Source organism: Momordica charantia, assembly GCF_013281855.1.
Source record: "Momordica charantia cultivar OHB3-1 chromosome 2 unlocalized genomic scaffold, Mcharantia_2.0 BLBB01000002.1, whole genome shotgun sequence".
Classification (NCBI taxonomy): domain Eukaryota; kingdom Viridiplantae; phylum Streptophyta; class Magnoliopsida; order Cucurbitales; family Cucurbitaceae; genus Momordica; species Momordica charantia.
This window is the reverse complement of record NW_028275160.1, coordinates 4072852-4094293: the sequence shown is the minus strand read 5'-3', so window position 1 is coordinate 4094293 and position 21442 is coordinate 4072852. Positions and strand designations below refer to the sequence as shown.

At 33.8% G+C, this 21442-nt stretch overlaps 3 protein-coding genes and 1 pseudogene across 5 annotated transcripts; all 4 read left to right on the top strand.

Annotated features, from left to right (window-relative positions):
* Window positions 1-588: 588 nt before the first annotated feature.
* LOC111011065 (indole-3-acetic acid-amido synthetase GH3.5-like) lies at window positions 589-2827 on the top strand (annotated as a pseudogene). Its single transcript, XR_015789373.1, has 3 exons — window positions 589-962; window positions 1098-1987; window positions 2074-2827. The product of XR_015789373.1 is annotated as an indole-3-acetic acid-amido synthetase GH3.5-like (transcript).
* A 2187-nt stretch (window positions 2828-5014) lies between these two features.
* LOC111011061 (indole-3-acetic acid-amido synthetase GH3.5) lies at window positions 5015-7303 on the top strand. Its single transcript, XM_022284676.2, has 3 exons — window positions 5015-5360; window positions 5474-6363; window positions 6490-7303. The coding sequence occupies exons 1-3, from the start codon at window positions 5068-5070 to the stop codon at window positions 7041-7043; spliced, it is 1737 nt and encodes a 578-aa protein (XP_022140368.1). The 5' UTR covers window positions 5015-5067; the 3' UTR covers window positions 7044-7303.
* A 6403-nt stretch (window positions 7304-13706) lies between these two features.
* Window positions 13707-15986, top strand: LOC111011352 (indole-3-acetic acid-amido synthetase GH3.5-like). Of its 2 annotated transcripts, none has more exons than XM_088121120.1 (3): window positions 13707-14126; window positions 14259-15162; window positions 15269-15986. In XM_088121120.1, the coding sequence occupies exons 1-3, from the start codon at window positions 14094-14096 to the stop codon at window positions 15463-15465; spliced, it is 1134 nt and encodes a 377-aa protein (XP_087977246.1). In that variant the 5' UTR covers window positions 13707-14093; the 3' UTR covers window positions 15466-15986. The 2 variants fall into 2 exon arrangements, with proteins under 2 accessions (XP_087977246.1, XP_087977245.1); XM_088121119.1 differs by having other exon boundaries at window positions 13717-14126; window positions 14276-15162.
* A 2801-nt stretch (window positions 15987-18787) lies between these two features.
* Window positions 18788-21085, top strand: LOC111011222 (indole-3-acetic acid-amido synthetase GH3.6). Its single transcript, XM_088121118.1, has 3 exons — window positions 18788-19159; window positions 19331-20217; window positions 20368-21085. Exons 1-3 carry the CDS (start codon window positions 18873-18875, stop codon window positions 20979-20981), a joined length of 1788 nt encoding a protein of 595 aa, XP_087977244.1. The 5' UTR covers window positions 18788-18872; the 3' UTR covers window positions 20982-21085.
* Window positions 21086-21442: the final 357 nt, after the last annotated feature.

Here is a 21442-nt window from a genome sequence, read left to right as displayed (position 1 = left end):
AGAAGAAATCGACAAAACCAATAAATTTCAAAATAGTGTGTGAATTGCGAGTGTGGTGAAACAAATTTTTAATCTTCCTGTAGAAAAATAATCTCTCGATTTTTTCAGATGAAGGATTCGAATCAAGTATCTCACTGATATCATACATACAATTGCTTTAAAAAATGGAAGTGAGGAAATGTTAAAGGAAAGAAAGGGAGAAGTGTGAAGAGAGGAGAAATTTGACAATAGAAAAGAAATAAATGAAAGATGGAAGAAAAGAGAAGAGAGGAGAGAAAGACATCAACTTTTGTATTTTTTAATTAAATAAAATATTAATTTATATATTCTTTTACAATATATGGGATGGGATGGAATTCATAATTGGAGGTATATATCAAATTATCTTTTTTCTCTCTTTTTTTTTTGGTAAAAAGAGTCGCATAATTATGGTCGACAAATATTAATTTAGGTTAGAAAATGAAGTTACACCAAAGTTTGGAAAATTTTTTAATGTACTAATACATTGTCTGATTATGTTATTACAGCTGTCAACTACACTATTTTGTCATCATTTGTTGTATCACACATACGAGAGAGAGAGAGAGAGAGTAAATAATCGTTGCTCCCATACACCATCCTCTGCAGTGTCTAAATTGCTCCTCTGTTTCACGAAACTTCAAAACCTAAACAAAAATGTCGAATCTGGATGAGAAAGACAAGCAAGCCTTACAAGATCTCGAAGATGTCACCAGTAATGCCGATGAAATCCAACGACGAGTTCTAACTGAAATTCTATCAACAAATGCTAATGTTGAGTACCTGCAGCAACACGGCCTCGATGGCTCCACAGATGCTTCAACTTTCAAGAACCTCATACCTGTTGTCTCTTACGAACACTTGAAACCTTACATTGATCGCATTGCCAACGGCGATGATAATCCAATTCTATGCGCACAACCCATTACAGAGTTCTACACGAGGTGACCCATCATTCTAAAACATGATCTCTTCTTACTTCATGATTTTTTTACTACTCTAGTTTTCATACTTTTATACCTTCATGTCGAATTCTTGTCAGTTTTATTGATGCAGAAGACGTTTATGTTTTCTTGTAGTTCTGGGACATCTGGGGGAGAACATAAGTTAATTCCAATGATTGAGCAAGAGTTTGCGAGAAAGTTTTCTATTTCTAAATATGCGAAACCAAGAATGAAACAGTTATTTCCAGGTCTACACAATGGCAAAGAAATGTTCTTCAACTTCGCAAAGGTTGAATCAGTAACTAAAGCTGGAATTGTTGCTCGTTCTGTGTCCACAAGTTTTCTCAAAAGTCCACATCTCAATGATGTGAGAGTTGAAAGTAGTTATACAAGTCCTAATGACATCCTTTGCTGCACAGATGTATACCAAAGCCTATACTGCCAATTGCTATGTGGGCTCCGCCAGAACCAGAAAGTTGTTCGAGTTGGTTCTCTTTTTGCCTCCACTTTAATTTATATTTTTAACTTCCTCGAAAATCATTGGGTTCTTTTGGCTAATGACATACGATCGGGAACTATAAACACCAAAATTATGGACCCATCAGTGAGGAGATCAGTTATGAATATTCTGAAACCTGATCCTGAGCTCGCATATTTCATAGAATCTGCATGCAGCAAAGGAACATGGGAAGGAATAGTTACAAGATTGTGGCCAAACACAAAATTCATTAATGCTGTTGTGACGGGAACCATGTCACAATACATTCCCCAACTTAATTACTACGGTAAAGGTTTGCCTCTTGTTTCTCTCTTCTATGCTTCTTCAGAGTGCTTTTTTGGCATGAACTTGGACCCATTGTGTAAACCTGAGGAAATCTCCTACACTTTTATTCCCACTGTGGCCTATTTCGAGTTTTTGCTCGTGGATGGGGCGAACGGTAATGGAGAAGTAGGCCAAGAATTAGTTGATCTTGTTGATGTCAAGTTAGGACCAGAATACGAGGTTGTTGTCACCACTCATGCTGGTAACATAACTTTCATTCTTTTCATATTTATTATACTTTTGAATTCTGGTGGAAAAAGCCGGCTAATTATGTAACTGATATGGCAGGCCTCTATCGTTATTGCATAGGTGACATCGTTCGGGTTACAGGATTTAAAAATAAAGCTCCAAATTTTAGATTTGTGGGTAGGAAAAACGTCATTTTAAACCTTGACGTTGAGAAAACAGATGAAGCAGAGCTTCATAATGCAGTTAACAAAGCTAGTGATCTTTTGAACCCATTTGGGACAATTCTTGTGGACTACACCAGCTACGCGGATATCTCAACATTTCCTGGACACTATGTGTTGTATTGGGAAATTCAATTTAAAGAAGAAATCTCCATCATTCCATCTTCAATCTACGAGGATTGTTGTCTTGTTGTTGAAGAGTCCCTTAGTTCAACATATCGTCGAGCAAGATCCCATCAAAAAGTTATCAATCCGTTGGAGATAAAAATTGTAGAAGTAAGAACTTTTGAGAAACTAATGAAGCGAATGGTTGATCAAGGTACCTCAATAGCTCAATACAAGACACTTCGATGCATAAGATCTCTGGAGATGGTAGAGTTTTTGGATTCAAAAGTTGTTCGGCAATTATTTTAGTAAAAAATATCCCAAATGGGATCCCACTCGTCAGCATCCTAATCTTTTTGCCCCCGATAGTTCATTTGATGAGGTAAGTTAATTAGGTAAGACTTCGAGTTTGTGATTTATTTGTACTATTTGGGTTGTCGGTTTGATAAGGTAAGTTAATTTAGGGTAAGACTGTGTGTATTTCAAGTTTGTGATTTATTTATACTATTTAGGTGGTTGGTTTAATTCACGTGGAAGAGATTTATGTTTGTTTTTGGTTTTGTTTGGCTTTGTTCATTTGAAAAGGTAGAATCTTTCTGGATAGAAAATACTCATCTTACCCCGTTTTTTCTAATTTGAACTATTTTTATCCGTCTATTTCTATTATATTTATAGATTTTTATTTCCCAACAAAATATTGTACTTAATCAATAAATAAATTTTTTTATAGATTTTTTATTCCCACTAAAATATTGTATTTAATCTATAAATAATTTTCACTAAAATTTTTTAGTTAGTAAAAATATGCTGTATCCAAAAATTAGGTATGACCTTCTCTGATCTATGCGTATTGTTCATGTATATGAATTGACATTTACACAAATATGTATCGTTTCACTCATAATTATTGTCCAATAAAAAGGAAAGAGTTTGACATTTTCGACTGTCGAAACTAGGGTTCGAGCTCGTTTGGTAACATTCTCGTTTCCAATTTTTTTAAGAAATCTAAGTATTTTTCAATTAACTTTGTTTTTTGTTTCTCCTTTTTTGGGAACATTGTCACAATTGTATAGAAATTTTGGAAACAACAAAAACTAGTTTCTCCTTTCTTGTTTTCATTTCCAATTTATTTCAAAACATAAATAAAAATATTGTTAAATTCTTAGAGGTTGGAACCATACAATACATTTTTCATCATTAAAAATAAAGAAACAGAAACAATAAACAAGAACATTACCAAACGAGTCCTCAATATCCTCAAGTTAACCTCCTCCAATTTCGTTAAAAGGTTTTTATAGTGGAGATTACTATTGAATCCAATAAATAATAATTCATACCTAAAAGAAAAAGAATTTTTTATTGTAATATAGCAGTGACAAATAGAGTGGAAATCACAATAATTGAATTTAATATTTGATTAAATATGTGTGGGAGTAGAAATAATTCACGATTTGTTATATGTTAACCAGCTGAATTTTTTATTGTAATATAGCAGTGACAAATAAAGTGGAAATCACAATAATTTATTTTATTTATTTATTAATAGTATTTTAAAATTTAATATTTGGTTGAATATGTGTGGGAGTAGAAATAATTCACGATTTGTTACATGTTAACCAGCTGAATTATGTTCAAGTTCAACAAAATTTAATAAAATCAATGCAAGAGTAAAATAGATAAAAAGATAAGTCAATATAAATAAGGATCTAGATAAATATATAGTTTTTTCTTTTAATACCACAATAGTGGGGATGTGGATTCGAACTCGCAATCTCTAGATTGGAGATATTTGCCAATTAAGGTAAATATATTGTTTATTCTAGTATTGATAAATTATTTAAAGTCGTGACAATAATTTATGTTTCGTCCTTGCACCTTAACCACTCGATTTAGTTTTGTTTGTCTTGGATTTGTAAGGAGTGCAAATAAAGTTCCACATGGGTTAGAGAAGTGAATGATCATGAGTATATAAGGGAGGACAATTTGAGACCTTTTAGGTGAAACAAAAGTAAAGCCGTGAGGAGCTATGCCTAAAGCGGACAATATCATACAATTGTGGAGATACTTGGGGACCATTTTAAGGGTTGCGTTTTTTTTAGTACAACATGTGGGGAGCTTTTACTGTGCTCTGAGCCTACCTAAGAAACTAAAACTTGGATCCAACTTTTTCAAAATTACCATTTTTAGAATTATTTATCTAAATCCACCAACCTTTCACCTTTTCTTTCCTTCCCAAACTTTCTTTAATTATTTGTTCGTTTGTGTCTTCATTTATCGTGCGATGGTTACATTACAACCATTTTTGTTTTTATTTAATTTTTTAAGAAAGATAATAATTTCATACCCCTTTTGTTTAATCAAATGAGTAATTTTTATGTCAAATTTTTAAATTATTATTGGAAGTACTCTCCTTCAACTAAACAGAAGCAAAGTTTCTAAATTTATATTGTCTTATGCCGCCCCCTTTTATTAGGATTTAGGAGCACTGTCTCTTATTAGAGCCAGTAGCCACTCATTCAACAAGTTTGAGACCACTCCTTCCTATTCAACAGGAAGAGTGGATTGATTGGTTAAAGGAGTAAAATAAAATAAAAGAAATAAACAGAATAAAAATAGGGAGCCTTGTAGGCCAAGTCTTTTAAACAACTTTCTATTTCAGTAATAAAAACAGATATATATAGAGATAGAGACCAATTTATTAATCACTGCTCCCATCTTCCTCTGCGTTGCTCCTCTGTTTTCCAAAACTTCAAAACCTTTTAAAAAAATGTCGGATGATATACTGGATGCCAAAGATAAGCAAATCTTATACCATATTGAAGATTTCACCAGCAATGCTGATGAAATCCAACGACGAGTTATAACTGAAATTCTATCAAAAAATGCTCATGTCGAGTACCTGAAGCAACTCGGCCTTGATGGGTCTACAGATATTTCAACCTTCAAGAAGCTCATACCTGTTGTCTCTTACGAACAGTTAAAGCCTTACATTGATCGGATTGCCGATGGGGATGATTCTCCAATTCTATGTGCAGACACCATTACAGATTTCCTTATAAGGTGATCCATTATTCTAAAACAGGATCTCTTATGAATTCTTAATGATTTCTTTGCTGCTGTGATTTTCATACTTTCAATACATTTATGTGGGATTTTCTCTGTTTTTTTTGTAGCACTGGGACATCTGGGGGAGCACAAAAGTTAATTCCAATGTTTCAATCAGAGCTCTTGAGAAGGTTGGCAACTAATTACTATGCGATACCAATGATGAAACAGTTGTTTCCAGGTCTGCTCAATGGCAAAGAAATGTTCTTTAATTTTACGAGGGCTGAGACAAAAACTAAAGGTGGAATGGTTGCTCAGTTGCTGTCTTCATGTTTGTCGAAATGTTCACTTTTCAGTAGTGTGGAGGTTCTAAGGGCATATACAAGCCCTATTGACATCATTCGCTGCACTGATGTATACCAAAGCCTATATTGCCAATTGCTATGTGGGCTCTGCCAGAACCAGATCGTTCTCCGAGTTGGTGCTCTTTTTGCCTCTACTTTAATTTATATTTTTAAGTTCCTCGAAAATCATTGGGCTCTTTTAGTAAATGATATACGAACGGGAACTGTAGACGCCAAAATTGAAGACCCATTAGTGAGGGAATCAGTTATGAGTGTTCTGAAACCTAATCCTGAGCTGGCAGATTTTATTGAATCTGAATGCAGCAAAGGAGCATGGGAAGGAATTGTTACAAGATTGTGGCCAAACACCAAATATATTAGTACTGTTGTGACGGGAAGCATGTCACAATACATTCCCCAACTGAATTTCTACTGTAAATGTCCTATTGTCTCTGTCTTCTATGCTTCTTCAGAGTGCTTCTTTGGCATAAACTTGGACCCATTGTGTAAACCTGAAGAAATCTCCTACACTTTTATGCCCACCATGGCCTATTTTGAGTTCTTGCCTGTCGACAGAGCAAACTCTAATAACGGAGAAGTAGGCCAAGAATTAGTTGATCTTGTTGATGTTAAGTTAGGACAAGAATACGAGGTTGTTGTCACCACTTATGCTGGTAACATAACTTTCCTTCTTATCATATTGATTATACTTTTAGTTCTTGTTGAATTACTGGTATGAAAACATGTTATTACATATATAGATGTATAAAAGTTAGCTAATTATGTAACTGAAATGACAGGCCTCTACCGTTACTGCATGGGTGACATCCTTCGCGTGACAGGATTTAAAAATAAAACCCCAAATTTTAGTTTTGCTTGTAGGAAAAATGTCATTTTAAGCCTGGATATTGAGAAAACAGATGAAGTGGATCTTCATCATGCAGTAACAGAAGCTAGTGGTCTTTTGAGCCCATTGGGAGCTATTATTGTGGACTACACTAGCTACGCGGATAGTTCAACATTTCCTGGACATTATGTGTTGTATTGGGAAATTCAATGTAGGGAAGAAACCTCTACTATTCCATCTACAGTCTATGAGGATTGTTGTCTCGCTGTTGAAGAGTCGCTTTCTTCAGTATACCGTCAAGCAAGATCCAATAATAAGGTTATCAATCCACTGGAGATAAAGATTGTAGAAACAGGAACTTTTGAGAAACTAATGGAGCAAGCAGTGGATCGAGGTGCTTCAATAAGTCAATACAAGACACCTCGGTGCCTAAAATCTACACAGATGATCGAGCTTTTGGACTCAAAAGTTGTTTCCAATTATTTTAGTCAAGAATACCCCAAATGAGACCCCACTCGGCCGTATCGTCTTTTTGCGCCCTGCTAGTTTCCCCTTCATTTGATGAGGTAACTTAATTTTTTAGGCAAGTTTTTGTGTGTTTCAAGTTTTGGGTGGTCAGTTTTTTAATTTTTCGCTTTGTTGGCTTGTTCATTCCAACGGCATAATTTTTATTTATGGGAACATACTCATTTATGCTGTACTTTTTTTTAATTTTACCTATTTATATCGATCAATTTCTATTATATCTATAGATATGTGAATTCCAATAAAATATTGGATTTAACAAAAGTACAGGTTGTTCTAAAATTTTTGAGACAATTGAGGTGTGTTTGCTATGATTTTGGACTTTTATCATTATCAAAATCACTCACCTTTTCCATGGATCATAGGTGGCAAATTAAAAAATTGAATTTAAGAAAATTGGAATCACTTTTAATTGATTTTTAAGGTATCAGGTACATAGTGATTTTGAAAAATCAATAATACTTATATCTAATCACTAATTCTATCATTACTCACGAACAAACCGTGGTATTTCAAAAAGTTAAGTGGGTAAGAATTTCACTAACCTATGTAGTAAGCAAGTATTGTTCATTTATATATTGATATTTCCATGCCTGCATCCGTTGATCCTACAATTGATCTCCAAAAAAAAAAAAAGGAAAGAGTTTGACATTTTCAGCCGCCAAAACTTAAATATCTCCCATCGTTTTTTTTTTTCTTTTCTTCTTCAAGGATATTATACTTCCATTATTTGGGATCAAAATGGTCACTTTTTAAAAGCATATGGATCAAAAAGAACCTTTTAAAAGTACAGAAACTAAAATGAATCAAAATTAAAAGTACAGAAACCAAAATGAACATTTTGAAAGTTGAGAAATCAAAATGAACCAAAACTTAAATGACAAGTACCAAAATTTAAATGACAAGTACCAAAATAGTATTTTAACCAATAATTGAATTACCTTATCATAACCCTCATCATCGTCATCAATAAGAATGGTAGGAGGGTAAACAATCTTTAGGGGTGTAATCGGTTTGGGTTGGTTCAGTTCTCGGACAAACCCAAACCGACCTGAAACAATCGTTTTTATTCGGTTTATTTCTTTTTTAATAGAGGATTATTAATTTTCACTCCTACTATTCCTATTGATTACTAAGATGAGTCATTGGAACCTTTGTTGTCTCTCATTAATGAGATTGTTTTATTTATTTCCAAGTAACTCTCTTCCCTTAGCCACTTCTTTAAAACTTCTCCTTAGTCCTTCCCCACACAACAAGCCTTCTCTGTACGTGAAGTATTAGCCTTTCGGAAAATCACCAGCTCTAGAAATTAATACTTTTCCTTCAAGCACCCAAGTAAGCTCATAACACTTGATTAAAGACTAAAAATTGTAGGTTTGCATGCTTAGTTGATGGTTATTTTGGATGAAAAATGTATGTTCATGCATATAATTTAGGAAAAAATGTGCATAATTTTTTATTAGAGACTTTGGAATTCAGTTATAGGTAAATAAAGGCTAATTTGTGTAAATATGTTTATTTTGTAACGAAAAGTGAAGATTGATGATCACAATGCGTCAGGCACATCGCAGGATCATAATTTCTAGCTTAGTAGAGGAATGAGTCAGCCAAGTTACTTTGAAAGTTCTAGCTTCACAATGCTTGCCACATTCGATGCCTAGATTGGCAAAACGGAATAACGACCAAGTTATTGGTCCAAGATTTGTTATTAGTTCCTAAAATCTCTATAACCTCATTTGGTTCCAACCTCCCATGCATTTCTCAACATTTTGTTACCTTCATGGCCTATAAAAGAGCTTCCAAACATCACTTCAAGACATCTCAGTTCCATGCTTTTGTATTCCTTTCTACTTTGTTATCAATTTTAGTTTTGTAGTTTTTATTTAAGTTTTGTTTTTTAATTATTTTTCTACAATTACTCTTATTTATTTTATTGCAATTCAATTTGTTTCATTTTGTACTTTCTTTCCAATTCTAATTAAAATGCATTATTTTGTTATCTTCTCTTGTGTTTTCGTTACTTTCACATCCAATGAGTAGCTAAATTGTTTGTTCAACTGTCCTACGAATGGTTTAGTTCATCTATTTTAAATTACATCTATCAGCGAGCACGGCGGCGTATTACGATATCTTTGCTTATTTAATTCTGAAAATGTTAGAGTCAAACAGATCTCATCATGGTAAAACGGGAAGTTACTTAGAAATAAGAACTAAAACAAGATCCTAGACATAGGTTCTCCTACCCGTTAAACGTAAGTTGGAACTTGATTTATTTAGGATACTAGAGTTGCATAGACATATGTAAAGGCTAGCCTAAGCTTCTAAACAAACCAAAAGTGGTATGAAATAGGAGTTGAACCAGTTTGCATAAATTGAATTTAATTACAAGCACATTTAGTAGGTGTAATTCATCTTTTTAGAACTAAATCTTAGTAGAGATTGGTCTTTTAATATTTGTGTTTTTAAATCGTGTTCCCAAAAATTTCACAAATTTTTATCCCAAACTCGGTCTCTCATTCAAACACTTTACAAAATCAATTTTAAAAGAAAACTAGTCTCTACGTAGACGAACTTGGGCAGATTATTTACTTGTCATAGTGTGCAGTTACATTTATCCTCTAACTATTAAGCAGAGGCGCAACATAAGGAATAATGACCTCTAACAAGTCCTACACCCTTGCTTTTTGCCAAAAGAGATATGTGAAAAAGTTCAAGAATCAAGCAAAAAGTACTTGTGATTTTCTTTAATTAAAAGGAAAACACTGTTTTTTGCTTTTAGAAAAGAGAGTTAAATTTGAACATGCTAAGCAATAATAGCTTAGTGGATGCATACTTTGCTTTTTGAAAAGATAAAATTATATGAGAATTGTATTCAATGTGTAATAATTGACCCAACGTAATTTGAGTATAATTTAATTGGTTAATTAAGATATATATTATCGATCAAAAAGTTGAAGATTCTAATTGTTACTCCTATGTGTTGTTGAATTAAAAAAATTAAAAACTAATAGAAGGGCTTGATCTATTGACACGTATCTAATTGGCAAAATTGAACAAATTATTATTCAAAAGAGATATTTGTAATACATATTAGTCGCTAATGAGTTTGTTAATCAATAACTTTCAAAAAAAACTACAAATGATAAGAACAGAGAGAAAGGTAGACTACCATGAAAGACGAGGTATGATAGTTTGGAGATATTGTTAATTAAAAAACCTCCTCCATGATATAGACAAACCTAGGTTTAAGAATACTTTAGCGACAAATGAGTTTACTCATTCTGAGGGCATGGACCATGATGAAATATTCTCTGAAAAAAGTTTAAAACTCATCACAAAAGAAATTCAATTTTATTAAAAAGAAAAATAAACTGTTATAAGTTTTATTATCTTTCTTTTAAGAATTCAATTATATTTTATTTGAGTGTCAAATTATATGTATTATACGAAGTCATAATTTTAAGTATTTATTTTACAAAATTTTTTTAACATTTATAGTTTATACCATCATACATATCAAAAGTCGTCATAGTTTACTTTTAATACTGCTCAATAGGATGTTTCTAATAAATGCACCTAAAATTATGTTAGAGAAAATCATTTTTTACCTCTAAACTTGGTAAGTTATATCAATTTCTTACACTAAACTTTCAAATTCATCAAATTGAACCCGAAAACTTAGATAAGAGTTCATCTTTTATCCTTTATTTAATTTATGTTAATTCACCTCTTAATTCAAAACCGAAAATAAATAATGTAATAAACTCAAAAAACTAGGTAATTAAATGAAAATTAAGTTTTTCACAAATTAAATTTGATTAATGCACAAAAATATACAACTAAATAATTGTGCCAAAACATACAAATTTCAATAATAAAAAGAATTCTGATTCTAGAGTCGGTTTTGTCTGAATTACAATAGAGTAGAATTTGCAGAACTTTTTAAAGTTTATGATGAATATTGCAACACTCATCCAATTTTAAAGTACAATGGGATGAAATTAAGAGTTTTAAGGTAAAAATCAAGTTCAGTGTTAATTTTGATTTAATTTCATTATTTTTGTATAAATTTGTGCTCAAACATAATTTTCCGAGGTAAGAAGATAAATAGAATGATGATTATGAAATGTGCCCCTCTCCTCATTTGTATGTTTTGTAAACATTGTTGACATCATCCAATAAACCAAATGACCATGATGTCCTCCACTACTTGGTAAATTTTTACTTTCCCTCCTCTTTTTCATTTGAATTTGATTTTCTCTCTCCTTCTCTTTCTTCATCCTCTTCTCTCCCTCGTCTCTCTTCCCTCTCCCTCAAACTTTCTCTATCTTCAACGAAGAAATGAAAGAAACTGTCTCGCTTTTTCCGTCATTCGAAGAACATCGCAAGCGTAAAGTAGATCTTGTGGTTTTTCCTCTCGCTTTTTCGTTTTTTTCTACAATCATTCCTCATTTGATGTTTTATTCAATTTTTTGTTTCCCAAAAAAATCAGAAACGTGTACACACAAGAGCAGGTCCATTCGATTTTGTCTCAAAAAATCATAAACGCATATACATAAGTTTTAAGAGTAGATTTGAAGATAAGCACAGAGAAAGTTGCGGTCTCGCTCTAACTCTAGCTCTCGCTCACCCCATATTTCATAAATGTCTGGATTTAATTTAAAAAGAAAGTCAAAATTTCATGAATCTCGTATCAAGATTGCATATGTTTAACTTTAAAAGAGGATCAACATTACTTAAATGTCAAGATAATTACGTAAATTCTTGGCGCTCTCGCTCTAACTCTCGTTCAAACTTGAATCTGATTCCAACGAAGGAGATGTCTCATTTGAAGAAGAAGACATTATTATTCTTCTTCTCTCGCAAATTCTCGCTCCGCTATTTCCTCCGATTGAATTTCAGCACCGCTTCAGATTCTCCATCCCACTGCAATTTCTTCTTCCCTATCTCATTTCTCAAAAATCCCCACTACTTGTAATTCGAGATTTGTTGGGTTTCGGCAAAATATTGGAATTAAAGTTGTCCCACATTGAAAGAATACAAGGATGGTCTCCATGTGCTAGAACTTGTCCCACATCGGAAAAGTACAAGGAGAGGAGATGTGTTTCAACTACTATAAAAGTAGCTCATGGGCTTGAGTTTTAATCATCCCAATTGAAATACTTTAAACCTGATATACTAGCTCTAGTTAACTAAGCGGTATTTGCTTTGAAAGAGTGTTTTGTGTAATTGGGGTCGGGGAGAGAAATTTGTGTGATTGTAATAATTTTTCACATGGTAGATTTTCCCTTGTGGGCCGTGGTTTTTCCTGTGGTAAGAGTAGGGGATTTTTCCCAACAAGATTCCCTTCGAATTCGGCCCATGAAGGAAAGAAAACAAGGTTGTCGTTGTTCTGGTTGTTTGTTAGATTGGAGGTATGAGCAAAAATATGGCAGAAACTGAAAAATGTTGAGATTTGATTCAAATTTGTCGGCAATACGAAAGCTATATCGAGAGCTATAACCAAAGCTATAGCGAGAGCTATATCAAGAGCTATATCGAGAGCTATAACCAGAGCTATAGCGAGAGCTATATCGAGAGCTATAGCCAGGGCTATATGCAGAGCTATAGCCAAAGCTATAGCTAGAGCGAGACCGCAACTTTCTCTGTGCTTATTTTCAGATCTGCTCTTAAAACTTATATATATGCGATTATGATTTTTTGAGACAAAACCACCGAATGAACCTACTCTTGTGTGTACGTGTTTCTAATTTTGTTGGGAAACAAAAAATTGAATAAAAAATCAAATGAGGAATGACTGTAGAAAAAACGGAAAAAGCGAGAGGAAAAAACCACAAGATCTACCTTACGCTTGCGATGTTCTTCAAATGACGGAAAAAACGAGGCGGTTTCTTTCATTTCTTCATTGGAGATAGAGAAAGTTTGAGAGAGCGGGAAGAGAGAGAAGGAACCCGAAGAGAGATGAGGGAGAGAAGAAGATGAAGAAAGAGAAGGAAAGAGAAAATCAAATTCAAATGAAAAATAGGGAAGAAAAGTAAAAATTTAACTCGAAGTAGTGGAGGGACATCATGGTCATTTGGTTTATTGGATGATGTCAGCAAATGTTTACAAAAAAAACGCCACATTTCATAATGACCCTTTGAGAAATGCTACTCAACCCAATTTTCCTAATTTTCTAGATCTACCATATTGTGTGTGTATATATATATTATACTACAAATATAAGATAGTGGAGATTTAAACCACTTACTTAAAAGGAACTAAATTATATTTTTTTTTATAATTGATCTATACTCATGTTGGGTCTTTATCGTGTATATATATATAATAGAATTTGATTGGACAGATTTGGTGTCTTTTTTTTTCTTTCTTGAGTACAGATAGATTTGGTGTTAAAATGTTAAATCCGAGACCTAAAACGTAAAACTGAATTAAAAAGTAATGGAGAGGAATGAAATAATAAAGGCAGAATCGACTAATTCATGTTTGATTATGATTACATTACTATGTGGAGTCTTCTCTCGTTCAATTGCACAAGGCGGACCACGCGTGCAAAAGGAATAGGGAAAATGCGCAGAGAAGATGAATCAGGAAGTGCTGGGCCAACGCCCCTTCATCTCAATCCACTCACTCCATTCACTTAACAGTTAATCATTCCATGTCTTATCATTTGTGATTATTCCACACATACAAACACAGAGAGGCACACACAACTTTCCTCTGCATTGTCCTCTGTTTTCCAAAACTTTCAAACTCTTAAAAAATGTCCAATGCTTTAGACACCACGCTAGATGAGAAAGATAAGCAAGTCTTACAACACCTCGAAGATGTCACAAGTAATGCCGATGAAATCCAACGACGAGTTCTAACTGAAATTCTATCGAAAAATGCTCATGTTGAGTACCTGCAGCAACACGGCCTTGATGGCTCCACAGATGCTTCAACCTTCAAGAACCTCGTACCTATTGTCTCTTACGAACACTTAAAACCTTATATTGATCGTATTGCCAACGGCGATGATTCTCCAATTCTATGCGCACACCCCATTACAGAGTTCCTTATCAGGTGACCCATCTATTCTAAAACAAGATATGATTTCTTCAAACCTCTTATTCATTTCTTTGATACTCTGTTTTTCTTAATTTTATATAGTATGCGATCTTTTGCCAATTAGATGGATTCTAATTAATTCAGAAGACAATGTTTTGTTGTAGCTCTGGGACATCAGGAGGAGAACAAAAGTTAATCCCAATGTTTGAACAAGAGTTTGTGAGGAGGTTGTCTACTCCTAACTATGTGGAGCCAAGATTGAAACAGTTGTTTCCAGGTATGCACAATGGCAAAGAAATGTTCTTTAATTTCGCAAGGGCTGAGTCAAGAACTAAAGCTGGAATTGTTGCTCATTCTCTGTCTACAAGTTTGTTCAAAAGTTCACTTTTCAATAATAAGGAAATTGGAAGTTCTTATACAAGCCTTATTAACATCATTCGCTGCACAGACGCTTACCAAAGTCTATACTGTCAATTGCTATGTGGGCTCTGCCAGAACCAGAAAGTTGTTCGAGTTGGTGCTCTTTTTGCCTCTACGTTAATTTATGTTTTGAAGTTCCTCGAAAATCATTGGGTTCTTTTAGCAAATGATATACGAACCGAAACTATAGATAACAAAATTGAAGACCCATTAGTGAGGGAATCGGCTATGAGTATTCTGAAACCTGATCCTGAGCTCGCAGATTTTATTGGATCTGAATGCAGCAAAGGAACATGGGAAGGAATCGTTACAAGATTGTGGCCAAGCGCCAAATTCATTAGTGGTGTTGTGACGGGAAGCATGTCACAGTACATTCCCCAACTTAATTACTACACTAAATCTCTGCCTCTTAGTAGTTTCTTCTATGCTTCTTCAGAGTGTTACTTTGGCATAAACATAGATCCATTGTGTAAACCAGAGGAAATCTCCTACACTTTTATTCCCACCATGGCCTATTTCGAGTTCTTGCCAGTGGATAGGGCAAACGATAGAGAAGTAAGCCAAGAATTAGTTGATCTCGTTGATGTCAAGTTAGGACAAGAATATGAGATTGTTGTCACCACTTATGCTGGTAAGTGGTAACATAACTTTTTTTCTTTTCATATTGATTATACTTTGCTTATACGAAAACATATTATTATGTGTACATAAGTTAGCTAATGTAACTTGTATTGCAGGGCTCTATCGTTATTGTATGGGTGACATTGTTCATGTGACAGGATTTATATATAAAGCTCCAAGTTTTAGTTTTGTGTGCAGAAAAAACGTCATTTTAAGCTTGGATTTTGAGATAACAGATGAAGTGGAGCTTCATAATGCAATAAAAGATGCTAGTGTGCTCTTGAACCCATTTGGGGCTACTCTTGTCGATTAAACTAGCTACGCAGAAAACTCAACATTTCCTGGACACTATGTGTTATACTGGAAAATTCATTTTAAAGAAGAAATCTCCATTATTCAATCTTCAGTCTATGAGGATTGTTGTCTCGCTGTTGAAGAGTCGCTTAATTCATTATACCGTCAAGCAAGGTCCCACAAAAAAGTTATCAATCCACTTGAGATAAAGATTGTAGAATCAGGAACTTTTGATAAACTCTTGGAACGAGGGGTGAATCAAGGTGCTTCAATAAGTCAATACAAGACACCTCGATGCGTAAAATCTGCCCAAATCGTCGAGATGTTGGATGCAAAAGTTGTTGGCAATTATTTTAGTAGAAAATACCCCAAATGGGATCCCACTGGTCGGAATCGTCTTTTTGCCCCCACCAGTTCCCCTTCATTTGAAGAGGTCAGTTAAGTTAGAAGTCTGTGTGTATTCAAAGTTTGTGATTCATTTGCAGTACTATTTGAGTGGTCAGTTTGATTTTTGTGGATGAGATGGAGATTTTAATTTTTCGTTCCGGTGTTATAATTTTTATACATGGAAAAATACTAATTACTGTACACACTTATATTACATGTATTTCTAAAATATTAGACTTAATGGCTGAGTAGATTTTACTAAATCTTTTGAATCAATAAAATATTCAATATCATAAAATAAGTCCCTTCAAGATACAACCATGTATAAAATCTACACAGATCGTCAAATTTGTAGAGAAAAAATTTCCAAATCGATTCTTCTCTCTCTTTTCTCTCCCTGTGACTTCTTAGTCCCTTCTTTTTCTCTCATTTCTTCTTCATTTTCTTCTCAACTTGTAGTACTCTAACCTCCTTTTTTTTCTCTCTTCTTCATCTCCATTTTGTTTTTCAACTTGATGCACCCTATTACGTTAAAAAATAAAATAAAATCTCCACCAATATTTATCCACAATTTAAAGGTGTGCACACGTATATATATATTTTTTAATTGCGTAACATGATGTTTTTTTTTCCTTTCTATTGTTTCGTTTTGTGCCTTATTGCCTTCAAATTTTAGATTGAGGCTTCAGCAATTTGTTTTTCATAACTATTTTCAAATGAATATAATTGATGAAGTTTTGGGACATTGGATTAAAGTTGTTAAATTTTTTTCCAACTTTTGCTTAAGATGATCAATTATTAGTATTGAATAAGTTGAGAAAAAAAGAAGATGAGAGAAAAAGAAGTGAGAAGTGGTAGGGGAGGAGAAAAAAGGGAGAAGAATCGTCCAAATAATTTTTAAAAATAAAATAAAATGAAACTTTGAGAGATTTGGATGAGATTATGGATTTTAATAAAATAATTAAAAAAAATCAACAACCAAATACTTGTTTTCTTATCATAGGACCACATTAAGGTAAGGAGCACGGTTAAGTAGCAAAGTTTTTTCTAGGAATCATAATTACATAAAAGGATTGAAGCTATAAAATTTACACTTTTGTCATGAAACAACCCTCATTTAAGATCCCCAAAATCTTCCATTATTGAAAAATTTCGAAAACCCCTTCTTCCTTCCTCCCACTTTTCTTCTTCCTCTCTCATTCGAAGGCTGCTTTGTTCCTTCGTCTCCGATCGTCTGCGTTCCTCCATCTCCAGCCGGTGTTAGCGTTCTTCATCTCTGTCCATTGTCTGCGCTCCTTTGTCTCCGGCCGCCATATCCGTTTTTCTCTGTCGCTTGGAGCAGTCCGTTTAGCTTCTCCTTTGTCTCCTTCATCTCGCCGACTGGAAGGTTAGTTTGTCTCACCATGATATATTTTGCATTCCAATATATCCTCCAAGTTGATTTCATATTTGAACAAGGTTGAAAACTCATGGTTTTTTTTTTTGTACTGATTAAACCCCTTCCATACTATATATCTTCAATGGTTTTTTTTTTTCCGATTTCTGATTTTTTACGGTTTAACACTCTATTTTTGTAGATTTCAGTCGTACAAAATGTAGGTGTGAACTTGTATATATGGGTATATATCTTAGAGTGAGTTTGATTCCATCGATTTGTCATCAATATATATGGTTATATATGGGGATATATCTTATAGTGTATATATGGAGACATATCAAAACATCCACTCAAACAATAAGGTTAGGGAACAAGGGGAAATTAAAGGTTAGGGAAGAGATGAACCAATTGAATAAGGAGAAATCGTTCGATTTGGATATTTTTGTAATTAATAATATTGGTAAATCCTAGAAGGCATTAGCGTTGAAAATTTGTGTGGGCCCACAATAATTGAAGGATTATAATCTTTTATATTTAGAAAAAAAAACAAATAACTATAATAAATGTAAATGCAATAAATAAGGGTAAAATTGATATTAAAACAAAATTTTAGATGAAAAATCTAAAAATTTAAAATTGAAAATTTTAGATATCTGTGTAAATAAGTTTCTAAAATAATCATCCTAACACATTTACTCTCTTTCTAGTTATTTTAGTTCAAAATATCCCAAATAGGATCCCACTCGTCCGCACCCTGGTCTTTTTGCCCCCACTAGTTATTCGATAAGGTAAGTTAATTTAAGCAAGTCTCTATGTATTTGAGTTTGTGATCAATTTGCACTATTTGGGTGTTCTTTAATTTTTGTGGTAGAGATTGATTTTTGTTTGTCATTTTATTGGCTTGTTCATTCCGGAGGCAGATTTTTCTATTTGGGAAAATACTCATCTATAAACTTTTTATTTCTTTTCTTTCTACTGTGATCTATTTTTATTACACTTATAAATCTGCAAATCCCACTAAAATATTGTAATTAATAGATAAATGAGATTTTACCAAAGTTTTTAACAAATAAAGATATGCTATATCTTTTGCGTATAATCTTACGTGATCTTGAATGTTATCAATTTCGATACATGGACTAAATGATACCAAAAAGTGATCGGTAGGAATTTCACTTAATTATGTAATAAGCCTAGTATCATTTAAGTATGTAATTGACATTTTCACTATTTTTGCTTATTAATGTCCAAAAGAAGAAAAGAGTTTGCATCTTCCGTATCCTCAATTGAACATCCTTCCATTTTGTTGAAGGATCCTATATTCTATATAAGGGTTTTTAATCCAAGAAACCATCATGGAATGATGAGTTTGGTGATGAGTTTGGTGAGAAGCTGCTCAAACAGTTATTACATTAAATATTAAACCCGTTGAACACGAGTTAATTTTACTCAATTTTTTCTTCGTTATTTATGATGAATCCTGTTGCGGTCGGCCAACGCCAAACAGGCCCTTCATCTCAATCCACTAACCAGATTCTTAATTATTCGATGTGATATGACACATAAAGAGACGGAGAGTAATTTATTAATCACCCACCGCTCCCATACACTTTCCTCTGCATTTCTCCTCTGTTTTTCAAAACTTCAACACCTAAAGAAAAATGTCGAATCTGGATGAGAAAGACAAGCAAGTCTTGCAAAATCTCGAAGATGTCACAAGTAATGCTGATGAAATCCAACGGCGAGTTCTAGCTGAAATTCTATCAACAAATGCTCATGTTGAGTACCTGAAGCAACACGGTCTTGATGGGTCTACAGATGTTTCGACCTTCAAGAACCTCATTCCTCTTGTCTCTTACGAACACTTAAAACCTTATATTGATCGTATTTCCAGCGGCGATGATTCTCCAATTCTATGCGCACATCCCATTACAGAGTTCCGTATCAGGTGACCCATTCTTCTAAAACAAGATATGATTTCTTTGCTACCCTGGTTTTCTTAATTTTGTACACATATATAAATATAGATATATATATATATATATATATGTGGGATCTTTTACCAATTGGATGGGTTGTAACTAATTTAGTAGACAATGTTTTTTTTTTTTTTTTGTAGCTCTGGGACATCAGGGGGAGAACAAAAGTTATTTCCGATGTTTGAACAAGAGTTGGTGAGGAGGCTGTCTATTCGTAACTGTATGAGGCCAAAAATAAAAGAGTTGTTTCCAAGTCTGTACAATGGCAAAGAAATGTTCTTTCATTTTGCAAGGGCTGAGTCAGTAACTAAAGGTGGAATTGTTGCTCGTTCTGCATCTACAAGTTTGAGCAGAAGTTCGGATTTCAATAATATGGAAAGTGGATCTTATACAAGCCCAAACGAAATCATTCGCTGTACAGATGCATACCAAAGTCTATACTGTCAATTGCTATGTGGGCTTTTACAGAGAGAAAAAGTTGTTGGAATTGGTGCTCTTTTTGCCTCTACTTTAGTTTATGTTTCTAAGTTCCTTGAAAATCATTGGGTTCTTTTAGCAAATGATATACGAACGGGAACTGTAAACACCAAAATTACAGACCAATTGGTAAGGGAATCAGTCATGAATATTCTGAAACCTGATCCTCAGCTTGCAGATTTTATAGAGTCTGAATGCAGCAAAGGAACATGGGAAGGAATCGTTACAAGATTGTGGCCAAACACCAAATTCATTAATGCTATTGTGACGGGAAGCATGTCACAGTACATTCCCCAACTTAATTACTATAGTAATTGTCTGCCTCTTATTTCTCTCTTCTATGCTTCTTCGGAGTGTTACTTTGGCATAAACTTGGATCCATTGAGTAAACCTGAGGAAATCTCCTACACTTTTATTCCCACCATGGCCTATTTCGAGTTCTTGCCAGTGGACAGGGCAAATGCTAATAGAGAAGTAGGCCAAGAATTAGTTGATCTCGTTGATGTCAAGTTAGGACAAGAATATGAGGTTATTGTCACCACTTACACTGGTAACATAACTTTCCTTCTTTTCATATTTATTATACTTTGAATTGGTTGATTTTATTTTTTTGGTTTGGAGATAGAATTCTGGTTGAATTACTTATATGAAAACATATTATTATAGGTATATAAGCTGGCTAATGTAATTTATATTGCAGGCCTCTACCGTTATTGCATAGGTGATATTGTTCGCGTGACAGGATTTAAATATAAAGCTCCATGTTTTAGTTTTGTGTGTAGGAAAAATGTAGTATTAAGCTTGGATTTTGAGAAAACAGATGAAGCGGAGCTTCATAATGCAGTAAAAGGAGCTGGTGAGCTTTTGAACCCATTCGGGGCCACTATTGCCGACTACACTAGCTATGCGGATAACTCAACGTTTCCTGGACACTATGTGTTATATTGGGAAATTCACTTTAAGGAAGAAATCTCCATTATTCCATCTTCAATATACGAGGATTGCTGTCTCGCTGTTGAAGAGTCGCTTAATTCATTATACCGTCAGGCAAGATCTCACCAGAAAGTTATCAATCCATTAGAGATAAAGATGGTAGAAGCGGGAACTTTTGACAAACTCTTAGAACGAGCAACGTACCAAGGTGCTTCAATTAGCCAATACAAGACACCTCGATGCGTAACATCTACCCAGATTGTCGAGCTTTTGGATACAAAAGTTGTTGCCAGTTATTTTAGTAAAAAATACCCCAAATGGGATCCCACTTGTCGGCATCGTCTTTTTGCCCTTTGCCAGTACCCCTATTTGATGAGGTAAGTTAATTTAGATAACTCCTTGTGTATTTGAAGTTTGTGATTCATTGGCAGTACTATTTGGGTGGTCAGTTTAATTTTTGTGGAAGAGATTAATGTTCAGTTTTTCGTTTTGTTGGCTTCTTCGCATTTGGGTGGCATAACTTTTATATATTGAAAATAAGCAAGGTAGGTAAATTACGAGGTTTCAATGTCAGGGGAAATATCAACAAAAATATTGACGTCGATAATGGAATAGTTATGCCCATTTATCTTCTCCTTTTCACATCCACAATTAAAATATCAATGATCCTTTTACAAAAATCAAACTAGTAGGCCACACGTACGTCTATCACATGCTTCAATTTCCATAAAAAATGAGATATTTATTCTGGTCGAGTTATTCAAGACAAAATTGTTGCTAATTATGTCCACGAGAGTAATTAGGCCACTCACCTTAATTGTAGTTATTAATAATGTTAAGAG

Coding starts and splice junctions, on each gene's coding strand:
- LOC111011061 (XM_022284676.2), top strand. CDS start 5,068: ATGTCGGATGATATACTGGATGCCAAAGATAAGCAAATCTTATACCAT. Junction 5,361..5,473: donor ATTACAGATTTCCTTATAAG/GTGATCCATTAT, acceptor TTTTTTTTGTAG/CACTGGGACATCTGGGGGAG. Junction 6,364..6,489: donor TGTTGTCACCACTTATGCTG/GTAACATAACTT, acceptor CTGAAATGACAG/GCCTCTACCGTTACTGCATG.
- LOC111011352 (XM_088121119.1), top strand. CDS start 13,825: ATGTCCAATGCTTTAGACACCACGCTAGATGAGAAAGATAAGCAAGTC. Junction 14,127..14,275: donor ATTACAGAGTTCCTTATCAG/GTGACCCATCTA, acceptor GTTTTGTTGTAG/CTCTGGGACATCAGGAGGAG. Junction 15,163..15,268: donor TGTTGTCACCACTTATGCTG/GTAAGTGGTAAC, acceptor CTTGTATTGCAG/GGCTCTATCGTTATTGTATG.
- LOC111011222 (XM_088121118.1), top strand. CDS start 18,873: ATGTCGAATCTGGATGAGAAAGACAAGCAAGTCTTGCAAAATCTCGAA. Junction 19,160..19,330: donor ATTACAGAGTTCCGTATCAG/GTGACCCATTCT, acceptor TTTTTTTTGTAG/CTCTGGGACATCAGGGGGAG. Junction 20,218..20,367: donor TATTGTCACCACTTACACTG/GTAACATAACTT, acceptor TTTATATTGCAG/GCCTCTACCGTTATTGCATA.